We start from the raw sequence: 14,607 nt of genomic DNA, 5'->3' as shown, positions 1-14,607 counted from the left end.
CCCTCAAAAGCACCTCTCCCCCTCAAAAACCTGTTTCCCTGAGGTTATCCGGAGAAATGAAAAAAAACCTGAGAGAACACAAAAACACACTTTTCAAGTTATTCCCTTGAGGGTCACTGTAAACTTAAAAAAAAAAATGAGAAGGTAAATTTGCCTGTGTTGATTATTCTGTTTACAGTTTAATGGTATATTGGTTCAACTGAGAGCTGTTGTCATCATGAGGGACTGTTAGTACATTGGCCTGTTTGCTGAGTCTAGCAAAATAGAACATTTTGCTTACCTTCTTTCCTTTGTTCCCAAAGCTAATTGCTAAGCATTTAACAAAAGCCCCTGTTAATAACAATGGAGGGCCGTCATTTGAATAAACAAAATCTTAACTCAGAAATCACAAGCAATATTGATCCTTTATGGCTGTCAGCTACCTACCTATGTGAGTGGAGTGTAGGTAAGGCTAAGACCCAAATCTCAGGTGTTTTTCCCTTATGTGGATTTTTTTTTCCTGTGTAGATTATTGAGGCAAACTAGTTGGACCCATCCTTGTAGGCAAGGAACAATGTTCCTATTCCAGAGACTTTATAGAACTCCATCCTAAGAACATCCACAGTGAAAACTTTACCTTCACTTCTTTCTTAGCTGTTTCCACTGTTTCCACCCTAACCCTTTACTCATAGCTTTTTTGGAAGAGAATCTTACTTCTGTACTTCACCTTCTGCTTGCTTTTGGAATTCCAAGTATAATTGTTTTAGTATAAATTTTACCTTAATTTTCTAGGTAGTCTAATTTCATATTGGTAGATGCATATAAACTAAAGAATTAAAATTATTTATGTGAGTGTGCATTTCTATAAAGATATGGATATGCTGAGGTCTGTCAGACTCTATATTGTTATAAAAATAAGAATTGCTGTCCATCTCCATACAAACAGACAACTTTAACAGACTGAATTTCTAAACTCATCAGTACCTAGTGTTTTAAGCTTGATTACATTGGAGAAAGCAAGTCGTTTCCTAATTCTTGAGGGAAAATACTTGGAAAAGCCATTACAGTGTTATTGAAGCTTAGGTACCACTTAAAATTAAAGTTTTAAATTTTAAACTAAAAAGAAATTGATAGCTAAAGTATGTAACACTGACTCTCTCGCAGGACAGAAAGCAAGGAATCACCATACCAACCTCAAATAACAATTATCACCTATTATTTTAAATTTATTTAGAGCATAATGTAAAAAGATTTTTTGGGGGGATACTGACTTATAGTAATACTAAGAACATTTAACATGGCCCCCAAAGAAGCTTTAATACACATGGGATTCACCTTTCATCACCTAGAATCTAGTCAAAATTTGTCAAACTGTCTTCATAATTGATCTTATTAGGAATAATGTCATGGAAATCTTTAGTGGAAGGGGTGATTTCTATTTTAATTATTTGTTTCCCCCACCACACCATCACCTTTAAAATTTCTCTTCATCAGGAAGTTTATTAATTCAAAGATGCTTAATGTAAAAGAAACTTAATAAAGTAAGACCAAAAAACCTGTAGAGTCTCTTGCTTAAGTGACTTGGCTTAAGTCATTCATAACATATAAGCATGTACACACCTGTCTTCTCAGAAATTTTTGGAAATGTTGATAAATGTTACCTCACAATCTAAGTAGCTAAGTAAATATACTTTTTATTTTTCATTTTCAGTAACAGAGAGGAAATTAATCCAATACAGATGAATATCTTGCCCATTTCTTTGGCATCTAAATTATTGCTAGCTACTGCATTCCGTGATCATTTTGTATGTATCTTATAATATTTTCTGTTTGGAAGAAAATATTCCAATTGAATTTATCTTAAGTGTGGATGAAAGTGAATAGCTGTAGTCAGGTTTAACCCCTTTGGGACTAGGACTACTCTTGGGAAAGAAAAGTCCAAAAATATATTAGTTTTAAATCTTACATATGTGGCCAAAGATAGCCCACCTGACATCTTTGGAGGGTAAACCAACAAATAAATGAAACATGAGCAACATGTGAACAACAAAAAAACTAAGCAGTTTACAAATGCTTCCTTCCAAGGAGACACAGTGTTCTGTAATTATTTGTGAGACAAGTCTGCTAATTAGCGAGTCACATTTAGGCTCCCGTGACTTTGTGACAACATCTTTGTCCGGACGTCTCTCCAGTCTAAGCTGAAGGCCCCACAGAAGCTAACCTGAAGTTAGCAGAACTATCATGAGCTGTGCCTGAAGAGACACTTCCATTCTGGAGAATGTTTAATTGAGTGAAAACTAGGATTTTCATTGACGAGAGCAGAATCAATAAGTGGTCCCTAAGGTCATCTTTACACAAGCTCAAGTTTTTTGGTGTTTTTTTTTTTTAACTGTTTTTAGATTATTTTCATAGTACTGCTTTTAAAAAACATATTTTGAAATAGACAATCGGCTTACTGTTGGGATTAAAAAAAAAAGCCATGTACAGGCTGTCCCATCACATTGCATTACTGATTAGAGTAATGCAAGTAATTGGAGAACTTGACAGAAATCTCATCATAAAGTTTGTGATCTGTTTGATTTTAAAACTAAGCAAATACACATTTTCTCCATCATGCAAGGTTGATGGTCCATTTTAAGAATATTTTTCGTTCCAATTTAATTTTTTTACTGGTTTATGGCTTCTTTATGAATACGTTCTGAGAAGAATCTATGTATCTATCAATCTATCTGGCCATCTCTCAATCTATCTATCTGTCTATCAATCTATCTATCTACCTATCCATCTGCCTACCTACCTACCTATCTACCAACCTACCTTAAGGGAATTTTTTCAGTTCTTTATAAAATTACTTTCAACTAAAATATCAATATAATGAAAACACATCTTTTGGAAATTTTAAGATGGTATTTTTGGAGACCCATAGATCTGTAGAAAAGTACGCAAAACGATTATTCCAAAACGCCAGAGTCACTATTACTTAGAATGTGTAGAAACCCATTGGTTTAACAGGAAACGTAAAGGTTCTTAATAGCCAATTTTTTTTAGCCTTAACATTATCAGAAAGGATTACAATAATTTACCATCAGTTTAAAGGCACTTTGGCTGCAATCATCATCTTGTAGAAATCCTCACTGAAAAGCAGCAAACAGGGTTCAGCAGATTGCTGTAAGTCATCTTTTCAATGTGAGACGCAGCTAATTTACAACATGGCTATCTAACGATTAAAAACCATCATCTTCTTGTGGGCATCCCCCCCCTCAGCCCCCGCCCCAGCCCTCTGAGCCAGATAAGTTTACTTTCTTAAGCATAAAAATAAGCAATATATCTTTTCAATAAATCTGCTAGCACTGTAGGGCAGCTGTGAACCAAGCAGAGCTGGGTAGGGTTACTGGAACCCTCTTCCGAAGGGCAGAGCTGATGATTCCGAGATCTGGGAAGAATTTGTTTCGGCTTGTACTCAGAGCATTCCTCGCTCTATTCCGATGGGGTAAAGTATTTTAAATGCCATTACTCTGAGTTTAAAAATGAAAGTAGAAGTTCTTATCAACTCTTCCTAAACAGTGCCACTTTGGCTAAAATAAAATTAGGAAACATCTAAAACAGAGAGTGCCTTGATGCTTCTAAGCAGGAGCTAGGGAGAACTTAGAGGTGGGCTTTTACTCCTCTGAACTGCATGTCTCCTGTGTTTTGCAAACCGCATGCTTGAAGTTATTGATTATTTTGCTCAGTGCAGATGATTTGGTATGCTGCATTAAAAAAAAAGCTTTTTAAATTTTCTTCCTAAAATATATCTCTCTATTGAATATTAACGTTTGCTTTTGTTTCAGCTCAATTTGTACTCTAATAATGGCTAATTGTGATGTTCTAAGCACTCGTTTCTCTCGTATGCTTTAATTAATAGAGAAGCATATTGCAGTAGCTTTTTCTAAAAAAACAGAGTCTGGGAAGTTTTGCTTTGCAGAGTAAGGTTTTCTTTTGCTTTTTTTTTTTTTTTTCTTTAAGTTGCCTTTTGGGAAAGTAAGGTTAATGCCATGTACAATACTAGTTTGCATGTGTTCATTTAAATACTAAAAACTGTAGTACTGCTCGATCCATATCTGACTGCTAGGTTTCAATTGACAGCTGAGGATTTGTGACTGGACCATGAATCAAAACGGCAGGCATTTATACCCCAGTACCAGTGAGGATACATTGGGAATTACTTGGCAAAGGTAACATTTTAATTATTTCCAACCCTACACTTACACCTAAAAATTACATGAGCTATAGTGTTTGTTTTTAACTAGCTTGACGGAAAATATATGTTAAAAATTTAGTTGTTTTGGCTTTACCATCCTTCTTTCCCTCCCCTCCTGCTTTCTTTCTTATGTAAATGAATCTTCAGATTAATTTGGGACTGTAGCCTATGCTAATTGATCATTGGAATTTCTAAGTGGTGTCAAATGTTTTCAACAGTTTATAAATCGGGGGAGGGGGTGGGGAGGAGATTTGACACTTAGATCTCAGGACCTGAAAAGTGAAATCGTAGTTCCACGGAAGATTTTTCAGCTGTTTGAGGTTTAATAAAGCATTGGTTTTTTGCATTATAGATTCTTCTCTTTTCAGCTCTTTCCTATCCTGCTTACTTTGAACCATTTTACTATTCATTTATTCCCCTGTCAGAAGGGAAAAGCTAGGACAAAACTTTCCAGTTAGTCAAGTTAACTGTTATCAATCCACTCATTGATTTGGGGGTCAGAAGATTGTTGAAATCAATAGTTAAAGAATGAATTTGATTGAAATAAAGTTTTAAACTCTGATCATTGATATGAATCATTGAGAACTGAATTTATTTGGTTGGCTGAGAAAATTATGCTGAAACTTCATTTCAGAACTAGTTTTGATATTGTCTCACGTATTGGTTTTGGAAAGTAAGTAGTGCTAAGTCTACTTCTTATGTATTATTTTAATAAAGAACAAATTGTGTCAAATGGACAAATCAAATAATTAAAATTCATGGCATAATCATATGTAATAAAAGATAAAAATTTATAGAAAAGAGTGAGGTAATCCCATAAGGAGTTCACCCAAAGTAGAGCCAACATAATTTTCCAACCCTGTTATAATTATAATGCCTGTCTTAAAATTACATACTCCAATATCAGTTGTAATCGTGCTGCCCATCTCCATTTTACTTGATAGAGACTATTGAAGAGTAGAGTTAAAAAGAATTCAATTAACAAAATGTCCACTTTTACTCAGGTGAAAACCACGAAAATTATTTAGAGTCCATTTTAAAAACTTCATGAGTTTTTATTAATACATTTCCTAAAATGAGTAGATATGACTTTTCCTCTTTTTAATTGGTATAACATCCACTTTACAATGTATACATTTTGATATATTTTAATTTTTTTCCCCAAGAAGTTTATATAATTCCTCCATTTGGGAAAAAAAAATACAATATATGCTTATAAAAAAGAAAATAAGCACAAGGAAACCATCTTTTAAAAATAGTTTTAGTAAGAATATGAATTAAATCCAATGAAACTGTGGTCCAGTGGTCTTAATTATTTTTAAGTTAACTTAATTGGATTTGAGAACACCATGTTTGGATTTAATTTTATTAAATAACTTCCTTATAGTCTATGTTCTCTCTGTCAATCAGCAGAATGGACTGTGTCTGTGTACAGGCCTTACCGTATTTATAAGAATTGTTAAGTCAGATGACGTCAACTCATGTTTTTGTTTTTGTTTTGTTTTGTTTTTTAAAGATTTTATATATTTATTTGACAGAGAGATCACAAGTGGGCAAAGAGACAGGCAGAGAGAGAGGGAGAAGCAGGCTCCCCGCCGAGCAGAGAGCCCGATGTGGGGCTCGATTCCAGGACCCCGAGATCATGACCTGAGCTAAAGGCAGGGGCCCAACCCACTGAGCTACCCAGGCACCCCTCTGCTCATGTTTTTAAATGTGGCTATAGCTGTGTGAACTTCTAAATATGTGGATTATCGATTGACATTTACTTCTCTAAAGTGGGTTAGTACCTCTGTAAAGAACATGAAAGACAACTAAAGATATAATTTATTGTGAATTGAAATAAAACTACACCCAGTTCCTAGTCATTTTTTGAATCAAAAGTTGATATCCCTGGAAGGCGAAAGGAGAGTGGACAGTGAATCCCCACAGAACTCATGGATCGGGATGAATTGATATGATGACTAATCCCAGTTCTTAGGAGAGAGCATTGTTCATGGTACAGAATCCCCTCTGGTTGAAAAAATTGGAGTGGTAATCAGCTTCAGGTTAGAAAGAGTTGGAAAGAAATTCACAACTCATTTTAAGATTTCCTTTCTTCCCCTCCCAAAGATTCACTTTTTTGATTAGCTGATAAAGATACATAGGATGGATTTAATATTTCAGAAAGCTTTAAAAACGTAGCTTTTGGCTTGTTCCTTTTTTATCGTGATTCGGAAGGCACATCATTGATAATGGCGGCCATCACAATCATGCATTCAACAGGTATTTATTAAATCTGGGGTAGGCTGTCCCAAATGTTGGGTGACTGATGTAGGTGCTCACAGTTCTGAAAACTTAAATATCCTGCAGTTTACAATAAATATGTTCAAACAAGACAGCAATTTGCTTTGCTTTGTTGTAGTGTTTTTTTTGTTGTTGTTGTTGTTTTAATGGGCAAAAGTTGAGTCCATATCTGATAGTACAGATAGGCCCCTGTCTGTGGCACAACATATATTCATAACATATTCATGGTCTGTGCTCTGTGCTTTTTTATGAAACGTCATGTGTGGTTTTTTTTTTCCTAGAAGAGATATTGAAAAAGGAAATCATAAACTTCTGCAATACTCCAATTTTTTTTAAATATTTTATTTATTTATTTGACAGAAATCGCAAGTAGGCAGAGAGGCAGACAGACAGAGAGGGGGAAGCAGGCTTCCTGCTCAGCAGGGAGCCTGATGTGGGGCTCCATCCCAGGACTCTGAGATCATGACCTGAGCTGAAGGCAGAGGCTTAACCCACTGAGCCACCCAGGTGCCCCAATACTACTACTACTTTTAAGGCAGACAACAGACATCTAAAATCATCAGGGAACTGCTACAACTTTAAAATTATCTGATTAAATAAAAAATATCTGAGAAATGTAGAGCCATTCAACCAGAGAATTAAATAATCTGCCTTTGTCACAATGGAATAAAGAAACTATCAGGCTATTTTTGTGGTGGCGGTTGCTTTTTGTTTTCAACAAAAGGCAATCCCTGGAGACTTCCTAGTGGAAAAGGGCAAAGCAAAGAAGGTGTTTGGGTTTTGCTGTGTGTTTTGGCTTTGTTTTATTTTAGTTTTGATTGTTGTTTGTTGCTATTACTTTTCTTAGTACAATCCCTTGTCCGTGGTGGCCTCCCTTTCTGCTTTAAGCCGATTGTTCTGTAGACGTGTTTCCAAGTCACAGGCTGCACCTTGTGCAGGACTGAAAATGGCAGAGCCCAAAGAGCCAGGCCACTGTAATCAAAGCTGGAAGATTTCCTCCATCCTCCTCCCTCCCTGCCCCACCCCCACTCCAGCGTAGAAACAATCCCTTAGGATCTGAGGCTGATGGACTCCATCAGAAAGTTTTCACAGACTTACTAGGTTGCAACCCTGAAGGTGTTTTGTTGTTTTGACCTTAGAATTTTCTGAGCTGCGTGTGTGTGTGTGTGTGTGTGTGAGTGTGTGTTTGCTTGCATCTTGAAAATGTGAATTTTTCTGTCTAACCCTAGGGTTCCTGCAGTTATCCCAGAGTGCGGTGCTTTAGGGAAGGGCTCATTTTTTGAGTCAGGAGGGGCTTTGCTCTCCGGAGGGTAATAGGTGATGATTTGCTGATGCCGTTTATAAGGGTACTGCTGTGTCTGTGCTTTGTCCTCCAATGGGGACAAATGACACTGTGGCATATGTGAGTTATGTGGGTACAAACAAGCATAGCAGTGAACTCCCTAACTGGCTTTCATTTTTTCGAAACTATAGCCTGAACATGGCTTGCACTATCGAGTATGAAAGAGCAATATAATTGAATGAAAAAGCAAGCCGAAGGACAATCCAAGAATAATATAAACATAAGTTATTTTAAAACACTGGAGGGAGTGCTTTATGCAAAAGAGAAACTGGCTTTATGGTTTCGTTCCCTCTTCTCTGCCTTCACCCCTTTCAAGAGAAGCAAAGCCACAAGTGAGTGGCTGTATGTGTCTGATGGCTTATATAAACATAGAAGAAGCCTTCAGATGGCTAAAATAAACATGCGCGTGTTACTGAAGGATGTGTTTACACAAACCATTTGCTCAGCCTCTGAAATAATGAATAAATGAAGATTTCACTGAAATAATTGGAAGGATTTCTGTGTCTCTGCTGATGCCATAATTGAATGGCACCAAAGAGACTTTTATCAGGTACTTTCTGCATTACACGTGTTAGCAGTTCCTTTCTCTGAGTTGAAGACTTCGTTCTATAGTGACTTTACACGTGTTTTTGTAAGAAATTGTCGTTTATTACTGCAATTCTAGAGAGTCGCTTGATTTCCCAGGAGAAATTTAGCAGCCAGTAAAGATTATTGGGATCTGGTTGGTCAGGAGCAGGAAGGCAGAAAGGAAGGAGTAAGAGCATTCCTTTCCCACATAGAACCTTGTTTCCATAACACTGGCCTCGAACATTTGCCATCTCTGCGGCTTTGTCCCTAAACTGTTCTTTGTAAGATGCATGTCCTCAGTGACAGAAGAATGAAGATTTAAACAAAAACAATCTTCAGTATTGGGTCGCAAACCATGTTTGTAGGTCAACACGTGTGTGTGTGTGTGTGCATATGTGATGTAGATGCACGCGTGTGTGCATGCCCAGGCATACATGTGCACGTGTGCATATATGTACACGTGTGTCTTCACACATACTTAGACAGAGGGCCCGTATAGGATGAGGACAGTATGCGTCCTGCCCCTAGGTAGTCTTAAGAGTTAACTCTTATTTCAACATTACACTTAGACCATCCCTACAAATTCACTAGGTTAGCATTTCCTGCTTTCAGTTTGTTATCTTGACACATAACTACAGCACAACAGCTGGGTTGTTCCTGGAGTTCCTGGGGGGAGCTTTATTTTCAGAGTGCTGAATTTCCTTTTCAGCTGTCAGCTCTAAAGTGTGCTCAAAACGTTCAACTTTTTACACACCACTCTGGGCCCCTAGCACCACCCTGGGACTATATGATAGAAATGCTGATAAGGTAGATGAATGGAAAGCATCTTGGGTTGAAGAGGAGAATCGCAAGAGCCAAAAACGCGCATGTCCGTTGTTTGGTCAGTGGGGATACTGACCAGTGTTGTCTTTGCATTTGAATCTTCTTTCTACAAGAAGAGCTCCCTTCTCATGAAAAATTACTTGCACCTGTTATGAAATAATCAGGGGTACCGTTCCTGAGAACAGTCTTGATAGGGTGTTCACAGACACACAGTATCAGCGATCTGGCTGTTGAAAATGCGTTGGGATTTGCTGCAGTCTTGCCTAACTTTCTCCATTTGTAAAGCAAGATTTGCACAACACAACATTTCCTTTTTATCTAGGAAACTCTTCAGAACACTTCCTAAGAAATTAATTGTATTCCAGCCAGACTTGCCTGCTGCCATCCCACAGGAAATGGGTCAGCAATCCATTAAGATGCCATTAGATAATCTAATTTGGAACTTAATCTCTAAATTAACCATGCTCCATACTTGAAGCATACTTGAGAGAAAGAAAAAAGTTTACGTTTGAATCGATAGGGGAGCCGAAGCGTGAAGAAGGCTGTTTGTTTTTTCTGTAGCTGTGGTCACGTCTCAAGCCGTCTGGTAACCAGGAGAAACCAGACATGATGTAATTCCAGATTGAACTTGAACTTCAGGGACTTAGGATCGGGGAACAATGGACCATAGGAATCAATAATGTCCATTTTCCACATGATTATGTTTGGAGCTTTAAGTTAACCTTTATGGGAGAAGCAGCAGGATCTGCAGTGTGACCAAAATGAGATGATCCAGAGACAAGATGTTAGAGGAAAGAAAACAACGTTTTCCGTGATATTTTCTGAGCAGCACTGCAGATTCCAGCAGGATTAGAAAAGTTCCCGCTCTGCAGTAAACCGGTGGCCTGTTCAGAGCACTCTTTGTTCGCTTAGGTAGGACAAACTTAATCTTATGTTTCCTGTCAGATGATTTTTGGCTGCACTACGGGAGAGGGAGGAGCGCGATTCAGAGAAATCCCAAACGTAAACCTTGCTGATTAACCCTTTGCAATAAAAGAAGCCCATTTAACACCTACTTTATCTGAAGATGTTTTACGTAAAGCGCCGTATTTACATATGTATTACGTCCACGAGGAGTCCGCGCCCTCACCAGCCAACGCCCCTTTTATTAACTGACCTTTTTGATTTTCCTGTTGGGCAGTGCTGTGAGTAGGTAGGTCGTGAATTTCTAGCCGCATTTACTTAGATAACAAAGCATAGGAATGAGTACAGGTACTCACAAACGTGAAGAAAAAAGAAAAGGCAGAAAAGCCTGTTTGAGTTCAAGAAATTGAAGAACACGAATTTTGAATACTCGCCAACTGTCGAAAGTTACAATTATTCTCCCCTTTGTTAATTCTTGTTTTACATGAAGGGTTTTTTTTTTTTCTTTTGCACATGTGATTATTTCTGCACATATATTAGCAGGCATGCTTAAAAAATGTGTTCAGTTCCCTAATCACTTGTGATTTTATGATTCGGAATTCTGACACAAGTAAGTTCTGTTATTTAGAGGTGAAATTGTACAATGAACGCTGATTTGGGCTTTAAAATGAAAATCATTTGGGAAAGAGTCGCTTTTTGCTTTTGTATAAAACTTAACATTTCTTTTTAATTTAGTATGCCTTAGGTGAGTTTCTCTACTGAAAGCCACTATTTGGGAGCACTATTTTTGCAGAGAATTTCATCTGCTGTTGAAGACTCACATATGTTAATAAGGGGAGCAGAAGCACTTGTAACAATAGCACTGAAAGGAACCCAGGGACAGAGAGGAATACAGACTAGAGAAAGGGTGGAAACCCACGTGTAGGGTTCTCTGCTGTGGCACAGTCTGTGGGAGGAGATCAGATAACCACTGCGAGCCTGATGATGCTGTATTTTTTAATTGGCTGAAACCTCCCACAGCTACATAAGTCGTTACATATGTATGCCTGTGCGTCCTATAATTTATTTACAATTAGCTGTCTTGGCAGTAATTCTGTATCTTTCATTTTCAGTTCTAAAACATGAAAAATATCAAACAATTTTTAAAAAATCTACTTAACCTGGCCTATTTAGGGGAATTTGTATTTTACTTACGTCTAAAGTAAACATTTTAAGGAAATACGTTCTTATTACTTTTAAGTATACAGGTTGCCTTGTGGAAGCATCTTCTGGGATTTTTAAGAGCTTTTTATTTAGAGCGTACAGGAACTGCAGTGAGCACATTTTATCTTCAGCTGCAGTGGTCCAAACATAAGGGCTCTGCTTGCTCCGTGCTCTTCACTAAATAACATATTTCGCTGGCAGAAGCCATTATTTTTACTTAGAAACTGCTAAGACCCACGCATGGTAAAGTTAACATCCACGCCAGCATGCTCCAATAACGAAAACACATCTGAAACAATTGAATATAAATTAATGAGGTTAGATGGCCTACCGTTTTGATATGTTATTTCCAAAATCGTGGTTCCCCAAGGAGTAGCAATAAAGAAGGCCATTTACCTACTTAGTTAGGAAACAAGTACATTTCTTTTTCATTACTATGAAGTACTGTTGCTTGCGGTTCGAGTAATTCCACGAGCCACCTGCAGTTCATGATATTCAGTATTTCCCAAAGAGCCCACAAGAGTACTTTGCAGTTCAGGTAAGAGCTGGCCAGGGAGCTTTCTGGTATAGATTATTACAAATAGTAATAATCATTAGAAATCATCTTGCATGCAAATAGGATCGTTCAGATAGCAAAAACGATCCTTAAAAATGGGGGCAATACATCGCAGAAATCCAAAACCTGTGTAGAGCCCTTTGTATACTTCACTTGTAGTGTAGCCCCATCTGCATGGAGCTCCATAAGCAAATGATGGACCTACAGCCACATCCGTACGTACATCAACAAAGGCAAATATTGAATGCAGCTGAAAAGGATCTGGAATTGGATAAATGAGATACCATTATCTGTGTTGAGATTTGGACTCAAGAGTTTTTACTTCTCTGGGAGTCTCAGTGTGTCCCAATGATGTGGACCTTCCTTCACAGAATCTCGTCTACAATTTAAGGATAATGCAAATTCTTGTCTGGTGGTAAAAGTAAAGTGTGGCTCACAAAAGAGGGAGAAGAGGTAAAGTGTCACGGGTAAAAATGTAGATCCTAGAACCACACTGCTAGAGTTCACATCCTGGCTTCTGTGACTTAATAGCAACATGACTTGGGCAAGGCACATAACTTCCTGGCTCCAGTTCCCTCCTCCGTAAAATCAGAATAAAATTGGCACTTTTCTCATAGATTCACTAGGAGGATGGAAAATTCATAAAACAGTACCTGGCAAATAATCCACACCATTATTAGTACTAGAAACGGGTATATTTATTTATTACCATTTTTTTTCTAATACATTCATTAATTCTTAAATATGTTCATATCATATAATAAGATATAATAATTCTCACAACTTTTTTTTTTTTTTTTTTTAAGTAAACTCTTTGCTCCATGTAGGGCTTGAACTCAATGACTCCAACATCAGGAGTCCCATACACTACCCACCAAGACAACCAGCTGCTCCCAACATGTAATAATTCTTAAATATGTAGATACTTAAATACCACCCATATATTCCTTCAATTGAGCCAGCATGTTTTCCCAAGACACTATCTATAGCATTTGCATTATGCCAAAGTAAGCAGCCAGTCCAAATGCATACACACATGATCCGAGACAGCATGGCCTAATTAATACTTAATTAACCTGCCCTTGATTGGCTTTTCCAGGCAGATTTTAGCTATTAGTAGGGGAGATTGTTTATTGTGCATTTTGGGAAAGGTACTAGTACCTGTGTGTTAATTATTGTAGCAAAAGTATGTAGCTATATAGAAGTATGTAGCTAAGGAAGTAAAAAACTTTTTTTCTTGGGGATATTTAAAACAGGTGCAAAGGAATGAAAGGTAAATCCTTCTTTTTAGTTAAGGTCTTTATTTTATTTATTTTTCATGCTTTCTGGGCCATTGCTTATTTTTATTGCTGTCTATAAGTAATGTAGCTCCTAGTAGAGTTGAGGTATTCCTGAATACATAAAATTCTTTGCTTCATTCCTATACTATTTTTGTTAAGCTTCTTGAAAGAGTACTTACTATCTTTGAGGTAAATATGGTAGGCTTATGATTAAATCAGTATGTAAAATCTGAATGAGCAATATTATTACTCCTCTAAAAAGTGTTAATGTGCTGGATACTTTCACAGTTTACAGAATGCTTGACAAATGAGTGACCCAACCCATTATCAGATAAATGCCGACCAATAATAGTAAATGAATTTTGCCATTCCTCAAATAGCTCTTATTTCAAGAAATAATTGAAGTGTTTGACTTTGTTTGGTTCCTTTCTCAACTTATTGTTCCACGTGTATTTATTTGGCACTCCGAGGGTCTTGGGTGGTTACTGAGGTAAAAACCGAGGGCTCATTCCTTCTGGCCTAGAAGACATAGTCTTCCATATAGAAAGTACATCCATCAAATGTAGACTTGCCCAGAGCAATTTTCCATCTTTCACTGATTGATACAGAGTCTGTTAACTACTTGTAAGTGTGATCACCAACTACTTTATCCAGTTTATCTAAGGATATGAACTATAGTAAAAATAGTGGGCCATTTTTAAAAAGAAGAAGGGGGTACCTTTTTACCCTGTAATCCTCACCCTAAGGTCATTCTAATACAACTTCAACTAGATTTGTTTTCAGAGGATATATATTGACTTTCCGAGTTGCTTGGTCACCCAGACCAACTACATATTCTGTGAGCAAGTCTCCCGCACCATTATTTAGGTTACAATCCAGCTATGTGGGGCATGGGAAATCCACTGTCTCCTGAAACATATATCGCCTTCAGGAACTCTGTTCAAAAGTTCTTTCTAATCTAGGGTCAATGTCTGACTTCCCAGGGAAGCAGTATAATATAGTGAAATGGCCATGGGAATCAGAACTGGTTCATATCTGAGGTCTAGGCGGGTCACTTGGGGCAAGTTTAAACCTCTCAGTTTTCTCATCTGTGAAATGGGGATAATGGCATCAAGAGTCCATTGAGAAAATCAAGTCAGATAGCAGATGTAAAACACCCAGAATAGTATCTTGCTCGTAGTAGAGCCTCAGCATGGTTTTCTTCTGGAAGTGTCTCCCTTTATGCTAATTCTTTCCATCTGAACTATACAGAACAAGTCTATATTTCTTTCCAGTTCAATGGTTGTGTCTTCCCTGTCTCCCTTCAGCTGTTCCTCAAAAGACATGATTTGGTGGGTTTCCTCATCAAAGACATGTCATAGCATTTGTTTCTCTTGAGTGATGCCTAGAAGCAACCGAATACTTCAGAAATAGTCTGGTGAGGATAAAATGG

The 14,607-nt window shown here is 37.4% G+C and overlaps 1 protein-coding gene across 7 annotated transcripts in view; it reads left to right on the top strand.

Annotated features, from left to right (window-relative positions):
• The window catches only part of NFIB (nuclear factor I B), a 233,567-nt gene that overhangs the window by 208,638 nt on the left and 10,322 nt on the right, over positions 1 to 14,607 (top strand). For 4 of the 7 annotated variants that reach the window (XM_047701107.1, XM_047701112.1, XM_047701108.1 and 1 more), the window contains one exon: positions 4,105 to 4,193. The exons of the other annotated variants lie outside the window; for them this stretch is intronic. In XM_047701107.1, coding sequence (XP_047557063.1) covers positions 4,105 to 4,193 — 89 coding nt within the window. The remainder of the gene's footprint in view (positions 1 to 4,104; positions 4,194 to 14,607) is intronic. 7 annotated transcript variants of the gene reach the window in all.

The sequence above is a fragment of the Lutra lutra genome, chromosome 13 (assembly GCF_902655055.1).
Source record: "Lutra lutra chromosome 13, mLutLut1.2, whole genome shotgun sequence".
Classification (NCBI taxonomy): Eukaryota; Metazoa; Chordata; class Mammalia; order Carnivora; family Mustelidae; genus Lutra; species Lutra lutra.
Note: the sequence above shows the minus strand (reverse complement) of the source record. Positions and strands in the feature narration are given on the sequence as shown.